We start from the raw sequence: 25853 nt of genomic DNA on the forward strand, positions 1-25853 counted from the left end.
TGAAAAATTGTGTGTATTGACGTCTTTCCATGGTTGAAATAAAATAGCTTCTGATGTTCATTCATGTTTATTTCGTGCTTTAAGTAATATAAAAAGATGATCGGTTCACGTGTGCCGCTTGAACTGAGGCGCTACAGCGATCTGTCACGACACATTAAAGAGCCACAAAACGGTATTTATTGTTTGAATTTATTACAAAATGACAACATTTGAAAGCAGAGACTTTGTTTCATACCAGAAGTAACCTGCTCTGTCTTGTGTGGCGGCTCTGCAATGTATTTTTCACTGCGTGAGAACATGATGTGTAGTGTGAGAGCGGCATGGCTTGTCGGACATAGCAACAGTAACTAAGGAGGGCGGGTTTTTGCGAAGAGTCAGTTGGCTAGAAAGTGTTACTTGTGAATTATATAGAATGTTTTTTAATCCTTATCATAAAGGACATGGTTGAAATAGAATAGCTTCTGATGTTCATTCATGTTTATTTCGTGCTTTAAGTAATATAAAAAGATGATCGGTTCACGTGTGCCGCTTGAACTGAGGCGCTACAGCGATCTGTCACGACATTAAAGAGCCACAAAACGGTATTTATTGTTTGAATTTATTACAAAATGACAACATTTGAAAGCTGAGACTTTGTTTCATACCAGAAGTAACCTGCTCTGTCTTGTGTGGCGGCTCTGCAATGTATTTTTCACTGCGTGAGAACATGATGTGTAGTGTGAGAGCGGCATGGCTTGTCGGACATAGCAACAGTAACTAAGGAGGGCGGGTTTTTGCGAAGAGTCAGTTGGCTAGAAAGTGTTACTTGTGAATTATATAGAATGTTTTTTAATCCTTATCATAAAGGAATTGTTCCCACTGTAATAAATGTTGAACTTCCAGTCACCTCACTGATAGTGTAAGAGTGTTTTCCACTCTTCTTAGAACAGGATGTGAAACTTCAACAAGATCACGGTAACACATAGCTTCTGATGTTCATTCATGTTTATTTCGTGCTTTAAGTAATATAAAAAGATGATCGGTTCACGTGTGCCGCTTGAACTGAGGCGCTACAGCGATCTGTCACGACACATTAAAGAGCCACAAAACGGTATTTATTGTTTGAATTTATTACAAAATGACAACATTTGAAAGCAGAGACTTTGTTTCATACCAGAAGTAACCTGCTCTGTCTTGTGTGGCGGCTCTGCAATGTATTTTTCACTGCGTGAGAACATGATGTGTAGTGTGAGAGCGGCATGGCTTGTCGGACATAGCAACAGTAACTAAGGAGGGCGGGTTTTTGCGAAGAGTCAGTTGGCTAGAAAGTGTTACTTGTGAATTATATAGAATGTTTTTTAATCCTTATCATAAAGGAATTGTTCCCACTGTAATAAATGTTGAACTTCCAGTCACCTCACTGATAGTGTAAGAGTGTTTTCCACTCTTCTTAGAACAGGATGTGAAACTTCAACAAGATCACGGTAACACATTTTTAGTGTGGCCATGCTGCTGTTTGCGCTTAAGATTCTCATCTGGTCAACAAAAAAAAGCAGACAAAAAAAACGTGCATTGAAGGAGGGACAAAAATATCATAAAGACCTACCAGTAGAAACCACCCTGAGCACAGCGGCATAGTTAATCACCAAAACAATCTAGAATTGTTGTGATGAGTTTTTAATTAGCAAAAACACGTTCATTATTCTTGTTGAGTTTGAATGCTCCAGTAGTCTATTTTAAGGTTGTTGCATTTGCTACAGAATGTAAATGTGCACATATGTTTGAGAGAGGGGGAAGAAAGGGTACCTGAGTGATGATGGGCAGATAATGGCTTCAGTGTGCTTTAAGCTCTTAGACTATTAGTTTTCAATGAGGTAATCCAGGATTCCAGGCCATGATTGGTGATGTAACACGGAGGGGGAGCTGCTGGGTCCCCTGAATGGCCCCTCTGTAAAAATTTGTGTGTAGGCTATGTGAGAAAAGAGAAGCAGGAGTTCAAGCTGCTGATTCTGCAGCCTCTTATTTCATTGGTTGATAAGTAATTTGGTTAAGTAATCAGCAGCATGCCGTCCCCTCTGTGCACCCTACAATCACTTCTTTCTGAATTCATTATAGCTGTAAATTCCTAGACTATCGACATGTTAGACAGAAGTGATGTTTCTGTGTAACATGCTGTTGCACTTCAGCCATCATTTCAGTGTCATTTAGACTCAGATGGTGTTTGATGTACAATCTGATGAAACGTGTCTAAAGGACTTTCGCATTTCCAAATATATAGTGCTAAAATGTGCAAATGAGGCCAGTAGATAGTGTATTATTTTCTACATAATGGCTGCAGTCACATTATTTGTATGGAATTTTGCTGCCTTCACATGCTTTTGGAAATTTCCCACTCTCCACTTCTCAAGTCGTAATTACGAGTTTGTTGTATTCAAGGGGTTTGTTGTCAGATAGAATAGGAATCGCAGAGGGCCGAGTTCATTTTTGCCTAATTCTTGGGGAAATCTTATTAAGGCCAAAATGTATTGAAGATATTTAGTCAAACATTCTTAGATAAAAGGTTCAAAAGTTGTCACTGGTGCAAAAAGGTATACTTTTGTACCTTATTTACCCCTAAAAAATGAATATATGTACCTTAATGTTATTAATACTTTAAAGAATACATGTTTGTACCTAAATTAGTACCTAAGAAAGGATACAGCCCCAGTGACAGATTTTATGATTATCTAACAGATTTTCAATAAAATATAGCGTCCCATATAAACATTACAGGCACTTTTTGTATACATTCACATATCTAGATAGTAAGCTTGTTGACAATTCTGGTAATCTTTGTCAAACAAATGCTATTCTCAGTGTGTGAAATACAAACAATATGCATCAAATTGTTATTTATAAATGTTGTGATGTTGTGGGAAAACGAATAAAAATGAACAGTCAGTAACGCAATTGTTTACTCCTCTGCCATGTTTAAAGTTTATGGCCCGGCCAACTCGGAAATGTGAGTTTATCAGCTGTAAATACAGCTTGCGAGGTCGTTCATGTCCAATTTATAGAAAACTCCTATTTATGATTATTCTGATGTATGTGAGGCAGCATTAAGTTCAGGCTGACTCAGGAAGGCAAATGGTTTCCTTTACTGCCATGCAAAAAGAGACATCGACACAGAAACCATTAGTCATAATTGTTCATAATTACACAGAAAGTATTACATCTTTGCATGTCATAATTCTATATGCACTAATTGCTATAATGACTGTGTCCGAACAGGTTTTCCTGACCACTCCCCCAAACAGATAGTCCCGCCCCCAAAGTGGTTAAATGATTGGCTGTATCTGCTGGTTGGAATTCTCAAGCAAAAAGAGTCCAATTTTCACAGCACCACAGAATTTAACAAATATGACAGACACGCATGGCATTATCAGCTTGCAGTAAATAATGAACTGCATAAAAATGCACAAAGGATAGTTATACAGACCTTCTGAATGATTCTTTTCCTTTTTTTGGATAAATCATGTGACCAGCAGTGCAACCAAGTCATGCAGACTGTGACTTAAACCTGGAAAATGTTACCTATTGCTCCTAGTTTTGTCTACACCCTGATTTTAACAGCGTATAGTATCTGTGGTAATCTCATGGGCGGTACAGCGCCTGAGAAAGTGTGTGTGTTTAGAAAGAACCGGACTGTTGTTCACATTCACTTGTCTGCACAGTGGATTTCATACCATTGATGCTTAAGGAGAGAAACTCGTAGCTGCTGTCAATCAAAAGCAAGGATTCCCTCAGGGTAAAAAATTAAATTGCAGAGTGTTATAAATAGTACGGGACATTGCGTTACACATGAACTCATGTCATTCCTGCTTATTTTTGGTGTCTAATCTGGGCACCTTGCTAATGTTTCTAGATGAGTTCTAAATGAAAGTTCTAGAGGAGCTTGATCATCTAAGATTTCTGTATTTTTATTTAGCTTGACTTGGTAATATCCAGGTCATATAGCTGTATGCTGCCATGCTAAAGATTTGAATAACAAAACTTCGTGTGAATAGCAATCCCTAAAACAGGCTGGAGCATTTTTACTTTAGGCTTGTTCCAGGAACTGTATATGCCTGGCCTCGTCCATCATTAGAAGGAGGAAAAAGAGTTTGATCATAGGTGTGATATCCAGACTGTAGGATCTCTGTGTCTTCTCAACCACAGTCAGGGAAAACACTGTTATTTAAAATTGGCAAAGATTGGATTTCAGACGAGGAAGCTGTTGTCCTGCTTGTCTGACTGCTTGGATGTACAGAAGTTGAGTAATTCCCCCTGCGTATCCTAAACATATTTCCTGCTTTAAACATCGCTAAACGTTCCCAGTTGAAATGTTGCTCAGCTCAACACAGTGACCCTTGTCCTCTGTTCTTTATCGTGCCACCACATCATGGCATTTAAAATACACATTGTTTTGCCTGTCCATCAGCTTTTTAAGGCTTGTATACCTGTGTTGATTTACACTTGAATCTAAATATATTGTTAAAGTCGGCATGAAATGGAAAGTCACCCTATCTATTGTAAATGCATGTTCTTATAGAACTGTAGTTACACTCAGATGTACATTACAATATGGTAGATAAGATCTGTTGCTATTTCAGTTTCATTGCAGCTTTAATTTTTATTCTAAAACACATTCAATTGTATAGAATAAAATCTATAGAAAAGAAACATCTTGAATTCTATAGTATCTATTGTAATTCTCTTAGACAGAAATAAGAAGTTAATGGAAATGCATTAAGTCCCCTGCTTCTCTGATTTTTATCCTGAGTAAAATTCTCCAGTAATTTCACACATACGTCAGAAGAGATCTCAACATTGTCTCTAAATGTGCTCAAGTCAGGGTTATTTTAGTAAACTAAAACCATAAAAAGTTTTACTATAAACGTCAATTGATATATAACAATAAATAACGTAAAATTATTTTAGGTAGTTGCCAAGGCAATATTTTTCCTTTTCATTTACCTTTATGTGCTGAAAAAAACTAAGCCTAAATAAATAAAAACTATATAGACAGTCAAAAAAATTATAAAAAAGATGCACAATTACTAAAACTAAAAATTACTAAAAAATGAAAATTAAAACCAAAAATATAAAAATGAAAGCTAATTCAAAATATTTATAAAAACTACGGTGTAATGGTATCTCAAGATATCTACAAGTCTACTCTCAAGTCTATAAAAAGTTAGAGATCCTAATATGAACTTGGTGTTTCTCATATTCACGCTATTTATTTTATAGCTATAAACTCTTGCTACTTATCAAGAATCATGTCTATTTATATATCCCAGAGAAAGCTGATTAGTTTGTCAGAAAATTTGTTATTTTCCAATTTTACTTCCATAATGACATAGATTCACATTGACACAGTATCACATTTACAAGTGAAAGAGGATATTAAACAAGAAAAATAGCATGATGAGACTTGAATCCATTGGGAATTGACTGTAATATGAAAAGTGGGTGTTGCATACCAGAAATAACGACTGAATGGCTATTTGACTATTTCAAAATTCTCCAGTAATTTCACACATACGTCAGAAGAGATCTCAACATTGTCTCTAAATGTGCTCAAGTCAGGGTTATTTTGTAAACTAAAACCATAAAAAGTTTTACTATAAACGTCAATTGATATATAACAATAAATAACGTAAAATTATTTTAGGTAGTTGCCAAGGCAATATTTTTCCTTTTCATTTACCTTTATGTGCTGAAAAAAACTAAGCCTAAATAAATAAAAACTATATAGACAGTCAAAAAAATTATAAAAAAGATGCACAATTACTAAAACTAAAAATTACTAAAAAATGAAAATTAAAACCAAAAATATAAAAATGAAAGCTAATTCAAAATATTTATAAAAACTACGGTGTAATGGTATCTCAAGATATCTACAAGTCTACTCTCAAGTCTATAAAAAGTTAGAGATCCTAATATGAACTTGGTGTTTCTCATATTCACGCTATTTATTTTATAGCTATAAACTCTTGCTACTTATCAAGAATCATGTCTATTTATATATCCCAGAGAAAGCTGATTAGTTTGTCAGAAAATTTGTTATTTTCCAATTTTACTTCCATAATGACATAGATTCACATTGACACAGTATCACATTTACAAGTGAAAGAGGATATTAAACAAGAAAAATAGCATGATGAGACTTGAATCCATTGGGAATTGACTGTAATATGAAAAGTGGGTGTTGCATACCAGAAATAACGACTGAATGGCTATTTGAACACTAGTCGCCCGTGCAGGCTATTTGAAATTATTACAAAATCATAGGGAAAGGAAAGTTTGTTTCAAGTTCATACATTTTGAAGAAAGATAAAGATTTCTTTAGAATAACATGCACCAATGATTCGGGATCAGTAAGACCAAGAACATGTTTTAGGAAAAAAACTAAAGTCATAGATTTTTTTTTCATCTTCACTTTAAACTGAGTTATAAAAGACCAACCACTGAGCAATTCTGTATTGTTCATTGAGAAATGCAAGCATGTGTCTTTTTTTTCTTCTGGCTGTCAGAGGTGTTACGGTCAAAATGTAGAATTTTGAGGAAACTGAGGAAATGTACTCAATTCAGTGACTTTGACTAAGTTCCGTTTCGATGAGGAAAAAGTGAAACAATTCAGACTTGAAAATACTTGACAAGATTTTTATGTCTGCAAAGTTACCTGAAATCAAGCAATTACACACCACTGTTTTTTTGACCCATTGTCTCTTTACATATCTTAACATATTCATACGGTCATATCTGCCTCCGTCTCTCCATCCGTCTGTTCTCTTTATTTGCCCCTCCCCCTTTTACTCTAGCAGAGTAGCACTTCAAGACTGATTTTCATTAGTGGCAACATCTGCTACGGACACAGGGGGTGTATATGTTTGTATGAGTGTGTGTGTGTGTGCGACTCAGGGTCAGCTTGTTCACTATGATGCTCGCTGTTGGATAACTTAGAGTTTGACTGTTTCTGATCAGCTGTACTGACTGATCTAAACAAAGACATGGTGGATTTCTACGCTAAGATTCGGACCAACCACCGACCCAGAAGTGCAATGCCTCTCTCTCTGAACACACAGGTACGTCCACAACCCATTAAGATTGGGTTTCTGAGCACGGAAATGCTTTTTGTTGTCACTTTGATGTGTAAAAAAAGTAATGAATTGGCTTGATGGTTCAATATGTAACACACATAGTGTCTATATACGTATGAGCAGTGTGCATTAAAATCACTAGGTAGTGTTTCAATGTTGCGCATTAGGTGGATTTTGCATGTAAGTGTGCTTCAGTTGTGTTGTTCTCAGTTAGGATGTGGTTTCTTCCTGTTGAGACACTCTCGGGCGTAGATATCTCAAATGCAATTGTTAAACATCATCAAGGTCAAGTGTATCATCAGGTTTTTGTAAAACTCTTTAAAACACAGCAGCTGCAAGACAGTTGACCTTTAGCATCTCTGCAGTTCTGATCAGAAAAAAGGAAGGTTTGTTGAATTGCTCAGTCTGCATCGTTCCAAGCTTCCATAATGTGATGAACTGCACACTGTGTCTAGTTCCTGCTTTATAGGCTTCTCCCTATACATCCACTGCTTCTTTCTCTTTTTTCCTCTCAGTTAGCCTACTTGTACAATGACTTATACAGGTTGTGTGGCTGTCTCTGTTGGCCAGCGCATTCAGATCATCTAAATTTATCTCACAAAAGGATGGCATACATCTAAGGCTGGGGATTTCATCACTCCCTTTGCTTTAAACTGATTAACTAAGGGATAGTTCAGCCAAAAATGAAAGTTCTGTCATCATTTACATACCCTCATGTTGTTTGAAACCTGCATGACTTCTGTGGACACGAAAGGTTAAATGTTAAAGAATGTGCTGGACGCTCTTTTTCATAGGATGAAAGTGAATGGGGATCCAGGCTATCAAGGTCAATTAAAGGTGCACCAAACTGGGAATCGATTGAATTGAAATCATTCTAATATGCTGATCTGGTGCTCAGTTATTAGCAGTTATTATTGGTGCTCGATAGTTAATAATGGTTCTTATCAGTGTGGAAAACTGATTATTATTTTTGTGGAAACTGAGATTAACTTTTTTCAGGATACTTTTATGAAGAGAAAGTTCAACAGAACAGCATTTGTTTGCATATTTTGTAACATTATAAATGTCTTTACTGTCATTTTTGATCGATTTAATGCATCCTTGCTGAATAAAAGTATTAATTTAATCTTTTAATATTACTTACCCAAACTTTGGATGGTATAGCTAGCTGTATTCAACATTGATAATGTTAAGTTGAGTTAATAAATCAGCATATTAGAATGATTTCTGAAGGATCATGTGACACTGAAGACTTGAGTAATGATGCTGAAAATTCAGCTTTGCATCACAGGAATAAATTATGTTTGAAAATAGATTCAAATAGTAAGCAGTTATTTTAAATATTAATAATATTTCATAATATTACAGTTTTTACTGTATTTTTAATCAAAGAAATGCAGGATATTTAACTTGTCTACAAGTAGTGTGTCACAACAGAGAAGAAAAGACAACTGCAACTTTTAACTTAACTAATAATGAAGGCTTAAATTTCTGTCTGTTTATCACACAAAGTTATTGAAACTTAGAATATAGGTCATATTGATTGTTCATTTTTGACCCTAACAACCCAGATCCCCATTCACTTTCATAACATGGAAAATAGTGGCCAGTATTTAAACACTTCTCCTTTCGTATTCCACGGAAAAAGAAAGTCATGTGGGTTTGCACAGGTATGGTTTATGCTGGGTGAGTAAATAGCATTTTGACTGCATTTTCATTTTTAGGTGAACCATCCCTATCTTGATCACTCTTGTTCTTCTTCAGTGCTTCATATGGTGGGTGTATTTGTGCGGCTATTGTTTGTGATGATTATAGTAATAAAGCTGTTTCCTGTCAGTTGATGCATTTTGGCACTTGTGGCTGAGAGACAGGCTTGGTCTGCACCAAAGGCTGGTAAATATAGACCCAGGATGTGACGTGCCGGCACGCTAGCTTTTATTTCCGTTGTGCTTCGATTGTCACTCTTGCTCTTCTGTATCTTTTTCTGTCTTTGTGTCTGTCTCTCTCTCTCACAGACGTTTCTCAGGAGAGGTGTGTCCTCGTACAGGCCTCTCTCGAGGCTAAAGGTGAGCTCAGTACCACAGTAAGCATATAAACATCTATTCCACAGCCATCTTCACTCGCATGCACAGGGAACTTCATGGGTTCTTCCGTATCATGTACTGGGTGGTGAAAAACTATTTTGCAATCCCTGTTGAGCACTGGTGGATAAAGGAAGCTTAAGAGCAAACTAAAGCCTATTATTCATTTTCAATTAACAGTTAAGTATTTGAGCAAACCCCTAGTAAATGTCTGTAAATGCACCGCTTTTGCAACATGCATAAGCATATGAATGACACCATAAATTGTGCTAAAAGAGGATCACACTCTAGCAGACTTTAAAGTTGTTCTGATCACAACAAACTCACAGAAAAACATGTGCCTTGTTGCATGTCAAATGAAAACAATAAATGTTCTAAAATCAGCTCAAAATATCAAACATGTTTGATATGGATGACTGGATGGAATCAAAGTCTGAAGCTAAAAAATCGGAGTCTGTGACCATCATACACTATACACGATTTTCTATGAAGTCTGTCAGTTCAAATCTGCAGACTGGCCATGACTTTTGGCAGCTAGCATCAACACTTCCACACTATAAATCAGGGAAAAATCTGGGCAAAAATCATGTAGTGTATTCCAGCCTTTAGAGACCAGAATATCATAGAGACTTAAGCCAGTTAACCAAAAAATAAGTGTACTTTAAATTGCAGCAAAAGATTATTGGAACACGATTTACAAATGAAAATTAAAAATGTACATTATTGCAAAGTGCACATTTTAAAAGTGCAGTTAAGTGTGTTATGAAATACTCTCTTTAAGATCACTTAAGTGGCCTTTTATTTCATTAACACTGCATTATATCAAAGACTATAGAATACCCAAGACGCGTCACTCGTATAGTTTTGAATGGGGAAAAATGCAATGCTCAATACGGCGGCCGCGCTATCGAACGAAGCCCCGCCTTCTGAGCAAAAGAGCCAATCGCTAATTCGTAAAGTCAGCGCATCACTGCAGCTGCTGTTAGAAGTCCCGGTTTCTATAGAAACAGTCAGCGTTCTGCTTAGGACTGCGCATGCCTGAGAAATAAGCTTTTTTAATGCTATTTGAGCAAAATAAACAACATTTATGATACAGTTGTTGTCAGATTTCATTGGTGATTTCAAATATGAAATGCAATCGTATGCTTGGCGACCAGTTTTGGAGAATTTGATGTTTCCCCATTCAAAGAGATAGGAGCTGCACTTGCATGCCTGAGAGGCGTTTCAAAGATGGCCGTCGAGTGACATGACTTGCCTTAAAGGGGGCATAACACAGTTTCACCCAATCTCATGTTAATCTTGAGTACATATAGAGTAGTACTGCATCCTTCATATCTCCAAAAAGTCTTTAGTTTTACCATATTTATAAAAGAAGATCCTGGAGGCGCGCCGTGGGCGGAGCTAAAGAGTGACGAGCACTTGGGCGCCGAATGCCAAACTGTGGAAAAACAAACTCTATTTACTGTTTACATAACGCTGGGTTCTTTAGGAAGCTGAACAAAGTTATATTTCCCTTACAACCAAAAACACTTTGGATTGGAGACGTTCTTCCTGAGCAAGTCCTGTGCAGCGCTGCCGCCGGATTAAGCGCGTTGATGGGTGCGATCTCGCTCTCGCTCTCACTCTGGTTGATGCGTGCGCGGGCGCTCTTCTGGGAGAAATGCCCATATAAGGAGTTCCACCCTTGTCTACGTCATGAAGAGCCACCATTGAAAAAAACTCTCCGAAACTTGTACGAACCCGGAAGTAAGATTTTTGGCAAAGAAATACTCAGTCATACGTCCAAATTGTTTTTTGAAACTTTGTCCATGCTTAGCATGAGAATCCAACTCTTTAACAGTGTAAACAACTCTGAATGCATGAAACAGCGTTGTACCCCCCCTTTAAAGGAACTTTGATTATATGCAAGAACAGTTTCTTAAAAATACAGTTGTGCACTAAGTACACTACACGTGCATATTCAAAATGATGAAGTGCGCTTTTTTCACGAGGATGTGCAGTGGCCTGACCATGCCAATGTGTTGCTATGTGGTTGTTAAGGTGTTCAGAATAGTATTTAGCACATTATTATGTGGCTGTTTGGTGGTTGCTTACATACTAATACACATGCAAAGTATTTGATTATAATTTTTACTGTAGTGTGTTTACTGTAAGCAAATGTATTTTAAATGCACTAAATTGCATCGTCATCATCACAAATGTGTAATTAATAATATATTTAAATACATGACATACAAGTTTTCAAAAATAAATTTGTTTTCCATAAATGCTTGTTAGAACATTCAGCAGTACACTTAAACCACATTGCAAAGACAGAAAAATTATGAAAACACATATAAAGATGTACTTAAGTCCTACGTAAAGGCATAGTTCACCCAAAGATTACAGAATGTAGGTAACCAAAAAGTTGACGGTAGCCATTGACTTCCATAGTATGGGAACAAAAAACACTACAGCCAACTGTCTGGTTACCAATATTCTTCAAAACATCTTCTTATGAGTTCAGCTGAAACAAATTCATACAGTTTGGAACAACTTGAAGGTGAGTAAATAGTGACAATTTTCATTTTTGAGTGAACTATCCCTTTAAGTGGGTCAAAAAAGCAGTATTATTTTAACTAGTTGCATTTAATATGAATGTTCATTTACTGTAGTTGCAAATAACATCACATTATATTCAGTTCACGCTTAAGTATATTCTTTTTTAAAGTATTTTATTTCTGTAATAATTGCTTGTTTTAATAGTATGCTAAAGTATTCTTTTTTTCACAAGGGCAGGCAAACGCCACTCATATTTTCTTCAGAAAAATTACAACTTGGTTTGAAAATAGCAGAGTCCTCAAACAACTATAACAATATGAACGTGTCTTTACTGAAAGAAAGTTCATGCAGTAACCCTTAAGTTGACAGATTGCCTTGTTCTGGGATCAGTCCCATAACCACTGGTCTAGTATATAAACCTCAAGGTCCATCACAGCAGTAGCACTACATACAGCATCACAGTCAAAAACTATCAGTGATTCACTGTCCATCTGTGGGATGAGACGTGCTTCGTTCTCTAATCAGGACCATGTGAGCTTTATCTGCCGGGGTTTTGGCCATCTGTAAACAGGTCAAACAAAAAGATGAAAGGTTTGCACTATCTCTTTGTGGTTTTCTTCTTTACGACTGTCGTCTCTTGTTCTGTTTCCTGAGATCAGCGCACACAGGAAGTGCTCTCTTTCTGTAACGGGCACATGAGGCTTCAGGCCTAGTCAAAATCACCGTGTTAGTTTGAACGTAAGTGTGTTTCTAGAGCGCAGTTGACAGTGCTGTGGGTGTTGAATGTTCCTTATGTTAGGGAGTGTTTGGTTTTGTTTTTCTTGCTTGTGATGTGGAGAGTCCCTCCGAGCATGCTTCATTTTGCATAGGGGAGGATTGTGGGAGGAGGGTGTGAAAGCAGACACTACATCCACTATTTGTTTTGCTCGTTGGATAAACATTGGAACGTTGGATGAGCATTTACATCATTTCATGATCGTATAATATGATATCTTCATCCTTAGCTTCTGACCAGTTGACATTTAATTTTACTATCCTTAACAAAGAAGCTGATGTTTTATAAATGTATTGTGTGTGTGTGTGCGTGCATGTATTTACAAAATATCATATATTTTATCACATATATTTTATCACATATATCTTAAATAAAATCTAGAAATCGTCTTGAAACACAGTTATTGCATCTGAACATGGGTGTCAAAAATATATTTTATAGCATGTAATTTTAGAACTTATAAATCAGATAAATCAGTTTATATGTATTTTTAATTCATATTTTCAATTCAGTTTTAATAACTGAATTTTGATTTAGTGACTCGTATATGTGCTGTCAACCTGAAAGTAAATATTTTCATTTAAAATTTTATTTTAATAATTTTGTTTTAGCTTGGTACAACGACAAGTGTAAGGTCAATTATTATTATTTTAATTTTATGTGTTATTTTTGTATCATTCATTTAGTAGTATAGTTTTTGTTAATATTTTGAATTCGATTTTGAATATTTTCTGTTATTGTTTTATTGTAGTTAAAGTTTTTTTTTTCATTTTTATTAGCTTTTACTTAATATATCTATATAGCTTTTATAAAGTTACATTTTTTTTTTTTTATAGCACTTATCTAAGTGAAAGTGGGAATTTTTGCTTTGGTAACTAACTGAAATAAAACTTTTTTTTATATATATATTTTTTTTATTTCATTAAATTTTATTAACATTATTTATTTAATTCTTTAAACAACGCTGTCTTTGTGATATTGCACAAAAAATGTCTTACACTTACACACTAAATGGCTCTTCATACATGAAAATATAGCTTCCTTAGTATTTTAAAAATTGGTTCCTTGCAAAGAGAGCATCATATTTGAGTGTCTTTGGCATCAAGTCTGACAGCCCCTGCCTTGTTTAAGTATATGCATTCATTGGTGTCATTTTTGTCCATCAGGTAGAGGATGACAGCGCTCTCACAGCAGTGTACGTAAACCTCCCCCGGGTGCGACGGAGTACCCCTGACCCCTCCAGTACCATCGCTTCTCCATTACAGGAGTTCCCGGACGCTCCCGATACCCTTCTGTTAGACTCTGCAGGATGGGAGATCCATACTGACGACCAGAGCGGGCAAGCTTACTACTTCCACCCCTCTACGGGCCTCAGCACCTGGGAGTATCCGCTTAGCTACTCCATGGAGTCATCAGTGGGGACAGAGGAGGTCCGTTCTCCTCCCTCGTTCCCCCAGTCTCCCATCAGCTCGCCCCTAGTCCCTTCTCCTCAGAGGTGGAGCTCGGACTGGGAGAAGGTGCTGGATCAGAATACTGGCAGGCATTACTTCTTCAACCCTGTGTCAGGTCAGAGTTCATGGGATCCCCCAGAGGACATCACCTCACCAGGGCAGTTTCTGGAAGATTGCCCGGTATGGAGGTTTTATGTTACCATTTTATGGTATTTGTGTGCATATAGACCTTAGTCAGGTTAGACACCATATTGGATTTTACATGGATGAAAACGAGGCTGTGAGGGATTGACAGTCTTTTCAAAACCTACTGTATAAAGGTCCTAGGTCATTTTCACAACTCACAATTTTCAGAACTGTTTTATGGAGGTTTTTGTCTACTGAAAGTTTAGGAAAGACGCTTAACAATCACTATGTTGTTAAACAGCATTACAATCTATTGAACACACTGTGTTCTATTCCTCACAGCCTTGCTTCCAAGGCTGTCAAAATATGCTGCTACCCGGACTAAAATCTATAGCTTTTTAAAATTACAGTGGTTCTCAATCATTTTGACTCCACGGCCCCCATTGCCAACAACAATATTCAAAGGCCCTGTGACTTTTGCAGTTGAAAATATTTTTTTTTACAATTTATGTAAATGATTTTATAGTTGTGGTTATAGTTTTCATTCTTGGTATTAAACCAGTGGTTTTCAGCCTTTTTGTCTCCATGATCCCCCATTGTCCACAGCAATGTCGAAGACCCCAGTATTTTTGAAAAAGATAATAAAAAAAAAACATTTTAAATAATATTTTTAAATTTTTTTAAAAAATATTTAAAATGTAAAATCAGATTCCCTCATATATACAGGTCTTTCAAGACAGTTATTAAGCAATTTATTCATTGCATTATTTTTGCAATCTAAATATTTTTTCTATTAATTCATCATAGTTTTTTTTAGGGTGGTTTAGCTTATTTTATTGCTTGTTCAATCATTATTTTTCTCCTTAGATTTAATCAATTGTTAATAGTAGACTAAAGTATTATATTGACTAGAGTTACATTACAAATAGTATCATTCAAATTTTAATTTGTAATGTATGTGACAAATGAAAATGCAAAAATAATGCAATGAATAAATTGCAATGATATTTTCAAAAAGGTTTCTCAAACACTGCCCTTTTCTGCCAAAAAAAGGTTAATAATAAGTTTTATTTCCATTATGGAATTTTTTTTTAAAAACTACATAAAAGGAGTTTTAATAATGTTTTTATTGTCTTCTTTACTCCCCAAAACGTAGCTACCACTTCCTGAGGAAGACTACCCAGCATCTCCAGATCTGGAGGAAGAAGCGTCTCCTTTCTCAATGCCAGCAGAGTATTCTTTGATTCATGTGAAGAAGGTCTCGATCCCCAGGGCCAGTCTGGATCACAGCGTCCCACCAGGCTGGACCCTCAGCATCGACCCTGAAGGGGCTTGGGTATTCACGAGCGACTACACGCAGGAACAGGTAAAGGACACTCGACACTGACCTCAGCGTGTCCTTGTTTTGGGCTGGCTTACTACTTATTTGGGCCGATTAGCTTGCTATTATTAGTGAGGTGTACGATGGTATGGCTGTAGGCTAGATTTGTAATTTGGTGAACTTAATGAAGCATCTTGTTGACAGTGGATCAAGTCGCTAGATGATCGAGGACGGACGTACTACTACCTTCGAGACGGCAGCAAGTCCCAGTGGAACTTACCTGAGGTACAGTGAGCACATTTTGGAGAGTCCACCTGAGGCCTGTTCATGCAGTTATGCTGTCTGCTTCTTTAAAAGCTTGAAGTCTTTAAAGTTGGGTGGATTCTGATTGGCTGTTGATGTTTTTATCATTCATCAGCTGGAAGAAATAGGTCTGTTTTCAGTGATATCGTTTGATTATTATGATTATTAAAACTTTATAGTTATTGAACAGGCCTTAAAGCAGTGGTTCTCAAAGTTTTGTGTCCAAAGCCCCCCCGTCATCCATAACATTATTTAAAGGCCCCATGACTTTTTGTGATCAAGCTGGTTAGGGACTAAATGGATAGTTCATCCAAAAATTCAAAGTCTGTTATCATTTACTAACCCATGTGTCGTTTCAAACCTGTCTGACTTTCTCTCTTCTCTAAAACACAAAATTCAAAATTTTTTGTCCATACTATGGAAGTCGAAGGGAAGCTAAACAGTTTGGTTGCCAACAATCTTCTAAATATCTTCTTTTGTGTTCAGTAAAAGAAAGGAAGTCATACAGGTTTGGAATGACATGAGGGATAATAATTTTTAGTTTGCTCGCAATTTATTCCTGTCAGTAAAATTTTTTTGAGCTGGAATAACTAGAAAAATGTATGTTAATAAAATGTATAAAAATGGGCAAGGCTTTCATTTTCCTAACTTATTCAAGTCTAGAAATCATACTTTTATAATTAGACTTTTCCATGACCATGGGAATCCTGGCTGTCAAGGAGTAAACTAAACTGTGAAATATCTAGCTGTTTTATCATATTTTAATCATTCTTCTTAAGGATCCATTGAAAGATTGCTGAGAAGCACTGTCTTAAAGGGATAGTTCACCTGAAAATTTGTGAAACTGGGGCTTACTTTCATGTTGGTCTGACACCAAATTATTTTCTAGATGAAGTGAAAACACAAAATTATATATTTGGCAGAATGTCCATGTTGCTGTTTTCCTTTTGTAAAATTGGCTGGTAATTAATACAATAGCAAAAAAACGGTGTAGGATTTACTTTTACAATTTTCACTCAGAAATTGCTAGTAAATGTCACAAAGAAAAGGCAAGTAACAAATTGAATTAAACTTGGAATTTTGCATTAGAAAGACTAAACGTTCTCCAATAACACCTTTGAAAAATCATTTTTACGGTGTACTAATGCGCTCAAAAAAGTACAAAAAAAATGTACCATTTCTGAATACAAATTCTCTCTCACTCATATTATCACACAGTATGGAGTGGGAAATGGGGCCTCAATAGAGCAGGATACAATGGGATCCAAGCAGAACTGGAGGCACAGTGCAGGATACCAGGAAGATGTATGTACTCACACACATTTTCTTTTAATTTCTAGCACTGCATGTGTTTAGTTGATCCAGCAGCTCACCCACACTCATAAACAACGAGTGATGCCCTGACGCATGTGATGCACACCTGATCCTTCTCGCGTGTCCTTAATGACTATGTTTCCTAAATAGTCCCTAGAAAGCACCTGAGACTCCGTTGGTTATAGAGCTGCTCTATTTACATCCCTCCTACCCACCCAGTATTTGAGATCCTATCATTTCAACATGCAAACATAAACTCAACATTTATCCTGTTTTCACTGAACTGATCCATGGAGATCAATTCAGTTATGAACACACTAGCATACTCTACTGTATTACTAATGGTGTTTACCTTGGTGTGCAATGGACAAATGTAGCTGTGCACTGAAAATTCAATATTTTGACCAAAGTTAAATGGTCTTTTCTAGGGCATTATGCAATGGAAAAATGTAGTGGTGTAATAAAAAGGAAAACTGCTGCTCTTTTTTGAGAGTCTAGTATATTACTGTGCTGATTTACATGTTATTTTCTCTTAACAGAAAAGTCACTCATCATATCCTCAGCATACACCAGACAGCGACGCCTACAGCTCTCTTGAGATGCCACATAATGTAAGACTCTACATCAAACATTTATGCCTTTTTAAATTTAAATTTTACAGTAAAATGTTTGAATGAATGCACTGTGTTTAGGCATTATACATGTGATCATTTTATGCTCATAATGTGCTTACTGGCATGAATTATAGCTAAAATCATGTGAGCTGATGAGTAGACATGCCAAATCATTATTGAAATGTTTTTCTCTCTCTTCTATGGTAAGTGTTGGGTTTGGTAATGCCAGTATAGAGGTGTTCCATAAGTTGCACAGGAGAATATAATTATACAGTTACACAATACATGCTGAGTAAAAGTATTTATGCAGGTTAGGACTAGTGGAGCGATGTCTAATCGAAGGTTTCAGATTATGACTAGAAGAATGACCCGTTTAAAACAGTCTGTGCAGACCAAACAGATCACCAATACTCACTGTAAACACATGAAGAAAGATCTAAGATTACAAAACATGTGATGTCAAAATCAGCAGATAGTCACGTGCATGCAATATTATTTTACTACACTGTCCCCTGGTGGTTACTAGTGAGACTTGCAGCCTGATTGCTGCCTTCTACTCAAATATGCAAGTACCAAATGTATCATGATATTTGATACCATGAGTTTTGGACATGATATCATGGCAGTGCTTTTTGTGTTTTTTTTTTGTCTTTCTTGACATTTACTTGGGTAGTACTATAATATTCTTTGAAATATCTTCGAGTTACATTAAATTAATTATTCAGAACCATGGCAAATATCAAAGTACAATAGTATTATCATTACTGTTCAAACTCCTATTAAATTTCACAAATAACTACAAAGAAACAGCAAATAATACATTGAATTGAACGTGAATGTACTCCAATAATCTTTGTTTTATTTACTACATTTTTGCAGTGTATATAAGCATGTATTAGTGCGGTCAAACGATTAATCGCGATTAATCGCATCCAAAATAAAAGTTTTTGTTTGCATAATATATGTGTGTGCTCTGTGTATATTTATTATGTATACATAAATACACACACACATACACTCTATATTTTGAAAATATTTGCATGTATTATTCATATAATTTATATTATATATAAATATATTTAATAAATAAACATAACCTATTTTTCTGAAATATATACATGCATGTGTGTGTATTTATATATACATAAATAAATAAACACAGCCCACATACATATGTTATGTAAACAAAAACTTTTATTTTGGATGCGATTAATCGCGATTAATCGTTTGACAGCAATAGCATGTGTACTATACTAGCAAATCTCAACTGTGTGATATATTGTCTATCGTTTATATCTTCACAAAGTATGGCTATATTGTTGCACAGCTCTTTATATAATGTTGGATATATAAGTTTGTCCAATTTTATCCGCATTTACTCACATAAAAAAGCAAAATATGAACTATCTTAGCTCTAAACTGCTAAATATGGCTATAAAGCATGAAAATGTTCAGATAGTATGAACATTAATATCATGGTTTTACTGTGGTCAAGGGGTTTTAGCTCCAACTATTCTTGACATTGTGCTGAAAAACACTTCTTATCTGTGGATACTTGTGATTTTATTATATGCACATTTTAAAGAGTAAAATGGCTTGTTTAGTGATTTGCTCCTAAACCAGTACTACACTTAAAAGGGTAAAACAGTAATCTACATTTTCTGCTTGACATTTTAAGGTGAACATTAAAGGCTATCATTTACTTTACGTTCATGATATCAGACATTATCCTGTACGTTTGCTGTATTAACTCATGAATGAATTTCTTTTTAGGTTTCAAATTTGGAAAAGGTTGGAATCCTGAACAAAACCAAGGTGTCTGAAAACGGGAAGAAAGTTAGGTAAAGTTAGCCATCGTGAACTCAAATCAGTGGTGATAGTGGTTTGATAGCTATAACTATATTGGTGAAAATGGTAGCACTTTACAATAAGGTTCAGTTAGCTAACCTTAGTTACTGATGTTTATATAACATTAACATGAAAAATACTTCCAAAGCATTAGTTCATCTCAGTTAGTAGAAATTTCAACACGTGTTAATGCATTCAAATAAAAAATGATATCTGTTAATATTATTTAATGGACCTACTGTAACAATGAGCAGTTGTATTTTTATTAACTATAGCATTAATAACAACGTCAAATGTGTTGCTCATTGTTGTTTTTTTATGTTAGTTAACTCATTAACTATCATTCAACAATGGGACACTATTGTAAAGTGTTTCCGTGAAAACTGTTATGTCCATATGTATACCAATCGTCCCACAGGAAGAACTGGAGTAATTCCTGGACGGTTCTCCATGGAGGAATACTGACATTCCATAAGGATCCAAAGTCACCAGTTGGAGCATCGGTGAGAAACAAACCCCCAAATGTGGAATTTGCATTATTTCATTTTTGTTTCACAACACTAAATGCATTTTATATTACGTAGGGCAAAACCAATCAGATAGTCCCAGAATTCACAGTGGAGCTGAAAGGAGCAACAATTAACCGGGCAAACAAGGACAAATCAAGCAAGAAAAATGTTTTGGAAGTATGGCCGTTACAGCACTGGATGATCATTCTGTGTACTTTACCTATGTGTGTTTTCTTGACGTTCCATGTGTGTTTATTCATTATTCATTCAGCTTAAGAGTCGCACTGGCGTGGAGTACCTGATCCAGTACGACACTGAGAGCATCATCACTGACTGGTATAAGATCATCACAGACACCATACGCCAGCTGGTGAGTCCAAAAATGAACATTGTCAAAACCTGGTTATGTTTTTCTCTGCATAATCTACAATTGTGTGTTTCTGCGTTGCTCATCTGCGTCAGGATGCCGAACAACACCACTCTGAGGATGAGGAGGAAGTCGTTGAGAAGTCCTCAAGCATAGACAGAGAGGACAGACCCTTCGACAAAAGAACTATGAGCAATGGTAGTGCTTCAAATGAGTCTTAACCCTCTAGTATAAGTGTAATAAGTGTAACTTTTTATTTTTTATGTAATGTAAGTAATGTATCGTATATGTTTTATAGTTTCATATCATTTCCATTTCCAATTTCCATTTTATATGGTGATCGTTTTTGATCAGTGTAACTTTTTTTTAACTATTTAAACTTTTCTATTTGTGTGTGTGTGTGTGTGTGTGTGTGTGTGTGTGTGTGTGTGTGTGTGTGTGTGTGTGTGTGTGTGTGTGTGTGTACTTATGCTACATTGTGGAGCATAGGATAGTAAAACCTGAAATTTTTGACATTGTGGGGACTGACCTGCGGGCCCCACGAGGGAGAAAATTATTAAAAATAGTAAATGATGTTTATCTGAAAGTGTAACAATGCAAACAGGTTTTCTGTAAGGGGTAGGTTTAGGCTTAGGGGATAGAAAATATTGTTTGGTCAGTATAAAAGTAATAGAAGTCTATCGAAAGTCCCCACAATTCACAGAAACAAGTTTGTGTGTGCATGTTTGTTTATATAGTTTCAAGTTTTATTTGTCATATGTACAAGTGTCAGTGACAGAATGTACATTGAAATGCTTTTTGTAAGACTTAGGCAGTCTACAGCAGTACAATAATAACAACAGAAATAAATAATAAAGGGGCAAGCAAGACAGAAATTTAAGAAACAGAAATGTAGAATAATGATTGCAACAGCAAGTACCAAACATAGCAAGTGCCAATAAAGGCACCAAGTTTTGTTCTATTGCAATGATCAAAATGTTAAAAAAATTCGTCAACTTTTTTCATTTAAAAATGATCAAAGACCAGCAAAGGGTTAAAGGAATAGTTCACCCAAAAATGTAAATCCTCATGTTATTGAGCAACTTGAATGGCTTTCTTTCTTCTGTTAAACACAAAAAAAGATATTTTGAAAAATGTCTGTTTTTCCCCTAACAAAATAAATAATTACAGTAAATTTAATCCATTAATAAAAAACTAAAGATACTCAAAATGTTTTGAACAGAAAATGCTGAAAGCACAGAAAATGTGTGTACAAATGCCTCTTTTTGGTCATTAGCATCTCGTCATCCTTCATCCACTTCAACATCTGAAGCAGATCAGAAGAAGGTCCGTACCAAACTGAAGAAGTTTCTCCTCAAGCGGCCCACCCTGCAGTCGGTCAAAGACAAAGGATATATCAGAGGTCGCCCACCGCTTTCCCTCATCCATTTCCTGCTGCTTGTACAGAAGATTTGGGTTCTAATGATTCTAATGTGACCCTTTGATCCTTCTCCCACAGAAAATGTATTCGGATGTCACTTGCACAATCTTTGCAGCCAAGAAAAGACGAGAGTGCCCAGCTTTGTGGAGAAATGCATCCGGACAGTAGAGAAAAGAGGTGTGTTACTTTTACACCACTGCCAAACATGTTGTTTATTGAAATTGACTTTGGATCGATAATTTATATAATTAAATATCAAGACCAGAACCATGTCAGGAGCATTGGGAGGGAACCTTTTATTTTATTTTATTTTGGGGAGAAATTTTGATGGTCTTTTTATTTAAAGGGGTCCTATTATGCTTTTTCACTTTTTCAGCTTTAGTCAGTCTGTAATGTTGCTGTTTGAGCATAAAAAAGATCTGCAAAGTTACAAAGCTCAAAGTCCACTTCAAAAGGAGACGTTTTATTTAACAGAAATCACTTTTCAAAAACTACAACGAACGACTCGTTTGGACTACAACGCATATGTTTCCGGGATTTGTGATATCACAAATATTGACAAATGGGACGAGACCTGGTTGAGCTGCACTAGAGAAGGCAGCGAGTGTTATCACTATGTCGGAGACACGCTAGCTTTCCCAAGGCAGACGGTATTGTAATAATGTAAAATATGTGACAACCTAGTATGAGAGCCTGTTCTAGTACACCCCCTAAACAAAATCAAGACTTTGTAAAAAAGCATAATAGGAACCTTTTAAATGAAGTGAATAATTAAAGGATTTAATTTTTAGTTTTCATCACTGGGTATTGCTGTGCATTGTTTAACATTACTATGGCGGTAGTTGTCAAGTATTAAATATTTAGTTACTTATATCTGACCTCACAGTCTTCTAATCATTAAAAACTGAAGTGTCACACCGGAATTCATGTTTGTTTTCTGTCTAAAGCCCGCCTACTTTGATTTGATTGGCCATCTCAGTCATTTTGACATTGACGAGCACTGTTAGACTGCTAAGGCAAAATAACCTAAAAATGCAGCGTTTTAATAAATCTGCCTGAACTGATTTTTATTGTTGTTATCCATCAGGTCTGGGGATCGATGGACTCTACAGAGTTAGTGGGAATCTGGCGGTCATCCAGAAACTGCGTTTCAAAGCAGATCATGGTAAAATTCATCAGGATGCATTTTACGCTTCATCAGTTCAGTTTACTTGGTCTTTACTTCATGTCTGCACCAGGATTTCATACTCTCTATTATAGCTTGTTAGTTTCTTCACTATTACATTTGCTCATAATAAGAGCTGCAACTTAAATATTACACTTATTGGTGTGTAATTTGTCCTGGACAGTGGATAAGTGACACCTCAACTCATGTGGGAGATGTGCTATTCATTTTCTAAGAAATAAGACTTTTTATATTTAATGCTAACACTAGAAATAGAATTCTTGCGAGGGGACGCACCACTTATTATTGTCACATTCTGTTTAGTTTTTTTTCTCATATTTGGTCAGCTCCTCTGACTGACTCGTGAGTTTCTCTGTGTGTTTCTCCAGAGGATCTGGACCTGGAGGAGGGGAACTGGGACATCCATGTGATCACAGGAGCGCTGAAGCTCTTCTTCAGAGAGCTGCAGGAGCCTCTCTTCCCTTACAATCTCTTCAATGATTTCATCAATGGCATCAGTAAGATCCCGATTGAATGGACTGTACATAGAAACATGAGAGTTGGGCTCTAGCTGTTTCCAGTGTGGGGTTTTCAATGGCTAAATAAAAGCACATTTCCGACACTGATATTTGTGAACTCTTTTGTCAGATGTCCTTGCTTTGATTCTTAAATTGAGCTAGATAACATGATCATCAGATTTTACACAGACTTGTGGAGTTTATGCAGCTCAAGTGCTGCTTACATACAAAAGCAAGAAGAGGACACGCTTAATACTTTCTAAAAATAAAAGAAGACGTTCTGAAATCTGTTAATTTTTCAGTTCTTCCCCCAAATTATTATGCTGATAATACAGATTTGTAGTGAAAATAGTGTATAAATAGTGTAACAGTGTATTAAACTACAATTTTCTTTTTTTGACTCATATTTTTATTCAATATAATTATTATGCTGATAATATAATGTGTAGTGAAAATACAAAATACAAAAAATATGCAAAATAGAATTTTTTTAATAATTTTTTCTCTTTTTGAATCCACAATATTGATATTTTTATTACTTATTTAACAATATTGATATTTTTATTTAATTAAATTTCATTAAATTATTTTTATTTAATGCCATTATACTAACAATATACTACAAAAATGCAAAATATAATTTTTTTTCTCTGACTTTTTGACTGTACAATATTAATATAATTATTATGCTGATAATATCATTTGTAGTTAAAAATAAATAATAATTAAACTCTAAAAATGCAAAATAGAACAATTTTCACATTTATTTGTGAAAAAACGATTTTTTGACTCCAAAAAACTGTTTTTTTATGTGATTATTATGCTGATAAAATAATTTGTGGTGGAAATTATATTAAACTACAGAAATGCATTAAACTACAAACATTTTCATAAATTTTCATTCATTTTAAAACTTTTTTCTATATATCTATCTATCTATAGAAAGATAATTTTACTTAATTTATTATTTTTCTTGTGTTTTGATACAGAAATCCCTGATTATTACAATAAAATAGCACACATGAGAAATCTGGTGCGGTCTTTGCTACCACCCAACCGTGAAACAATGGAGGCCCTCTTTAGCCATTTACGCAAGTATGTTTTTTTATTTTACATACATATTTTTATAAATATTACTGTATGTATCTACAGCATGTCTCTTTCTTTCAGGGTCATTCAACATGGTGATGAGAACAGAATGACTGTGCAGAACGTGGCTATCGTTTTCGGCCCAACGTTACTCAAACCAGAGGTGGAGACGGCAAACATCACCACTTACATGGTCTTCCAGAACCAGATTGTAGAATTCTTACTCAATGAATTTCAGTCGATCTTCCACATGTGATTGACCTGAACTTGCACTGAATACAAACCCCACTCAAATGCTGGAGATGAAGGTGCAAAACTGATCTCGGTCCAGTGACGGGGACAGTATACAGATCTGTGGAGGAAAGCCTCCGACTGGCACATTTTACAGCAGGTTATGAGTAGAGATGCTACAGAAATCTAGAACAGTAGCATCTATGATTAATATATTAATATCACTGAAGCGTTTTACATGAGCAGTTTAGATGTTGGCCAATAAGGGCAATACACATTTTAAAGCTGTATAGCTAAAATGTAGTTTAAAATAATGTGTTGTGTTTCCTTTTAGACTTAAAGAGAGCTGCATCACAGGAAGTTATGTAAGAATATCAGTGAGCTTTCTTCTTAAACTTTTTTTGAGCTACTCCTGGTTTTTCCTGCTATGGAAAGAGCAGGTCAGTTAAATAATCATTTAATTTAACTTGCTTTCCTGTGGTCTTTCTGTAGAGTCGTGCAAAACACTGCAAGTTTTTACCCGATTTGTTTGGATTCGCAATGTGATAATAGGTGAATAATATTAAATTACGACATTTTTATGTTTAGGTGTCAATTTTTTTTATTTTATTTAATACTTGCATCTGTAACATAGAACTTTACAAAGAAAATACTACAGGCCTGTTACTGTAAATTGGAAATTTTAAGTTGTAAGTCTTGTACATTGTCATTAAAGGCACAATATTTTAGATTTTTTTGGTACCAAAATATAGAATCTGAATTTGCACATAGATTAAGCATTAATATTTTATGAAAATTGGCACACTCATATAGTAATCACTGTAAGATTTGTGTGTGAGTGAGTGAGTGAGTGAGTGAGTGTGTGAGAGTGTGAGTGTGTGAGTGTGTGAGTGTGTGAGTGAGTGAGTGTGTGTGAGTGAGTGTGTGTGAGTGTGTGTGTGAGTGTGAGTGAGTGTGAGCGAGTGTGTGAGTGTGAGTGTGTGTGTGCGTGTGAGTGTGAGTGTGTGCGTGTGAGAGTGAGCGAGTGTGTGTGTGTGTGTGAGCGAGTGTGTGTGTGTGAGCGAGTGTGTGTGTGTG

General features: G+C 35.7%; 1 protein-coding gene across 4 annotated transcripts in view; it reads left to right on the top strand.

Annotated features, from left to right (window-relative positions):
* Window positions 1-25502, top strand: part of LOC107598593 (rho GTPase-activating protein 12-like) — a 40070-nt gene extending 14568 nt beyond the window's left edge. The window contains exons 1-18 of one of the 4 annotated variants that reach the window (XM_016289984.1): window positions 6862-7088; window positions 9119-9169; window positions 13667-14131; window positions 15234-15443; window positions 15603-15683; window positions 16920-17006; window positions 17555-17626; window positions 19403-19470; window positions 19896-19980; window positions 20062-20163; window positions 20258-20356; window positions 20449-20551; window positions 21630-21755; window positions 21852-21950; window positions 22861-22938; window positions 23328-23456; window positions 24446-24551; window positions 24627-25502. In XM_016289984.1, coding sequence (XP_016145470.1) covers window positions 7014-7088; window positions 9119-9169; window positions 13667-14131; window positions 15234-15443; window positions 15603-15683; window positions 16920-17006; window positions 17555-17626; window positions 19403-19470; window positions 19896-19980; window positions 20062-20163; window positions 20258-20356; window positions 20449-20551; window positions 21630-21755; window positions 21852-21950; window positions 22861-22938; window positions 23328-23456; window positions 24446-24551; window positions 24627-24801 — 2211 coding nt within the window. In that variant the 5' untranslated portion in view covers window positions 6862-7013 and the 3' untranslated portion in view covers window positions 24802-25502. Of the gene's footprint in view, window positions 1-6861; window positions 7089-9118; window positions 9170-13666; window positions 14132-15233; window positions 15444-15602; window positions 15684-16919; window positions 17007-17554; window positions 17627-19402; window positions 19471-19895; window positions 19981-20061; window positions 20164-20257; window positions 20357-20448; window positions 20552-21629; window positions 21756-21851; window positions 21951-22860; window positions 22939-23327; window positions 23457-24445; window positions 24552-24626 lie in introns of those variants that run through there. The other 3 variants (XM_016289982.1, XM_016289985.1, XM_016289983.1) reach the window with 3 other exon arrangements.
* Window positions 25503-25853: the final 351 nt, after the last annotated feature.

Source organism: Sinocyclocheilus grahami, unplaced genomic scaffold (genome assembly GCF_001515645.1).
Source record: "Sinocyclocheilus grahami isolate Dianchi unplaced genomic scaffold, SAMN03320097.WGS_v1.1 scaffold253.1, whole genome shotgun sequence".
NCBI lineage: Eukaryota > Metazoa > Chordata > Actinopteri > Cypriniformes > Cyprinidae > Sinocyclocheilus > Sinocyclocheilus grahami.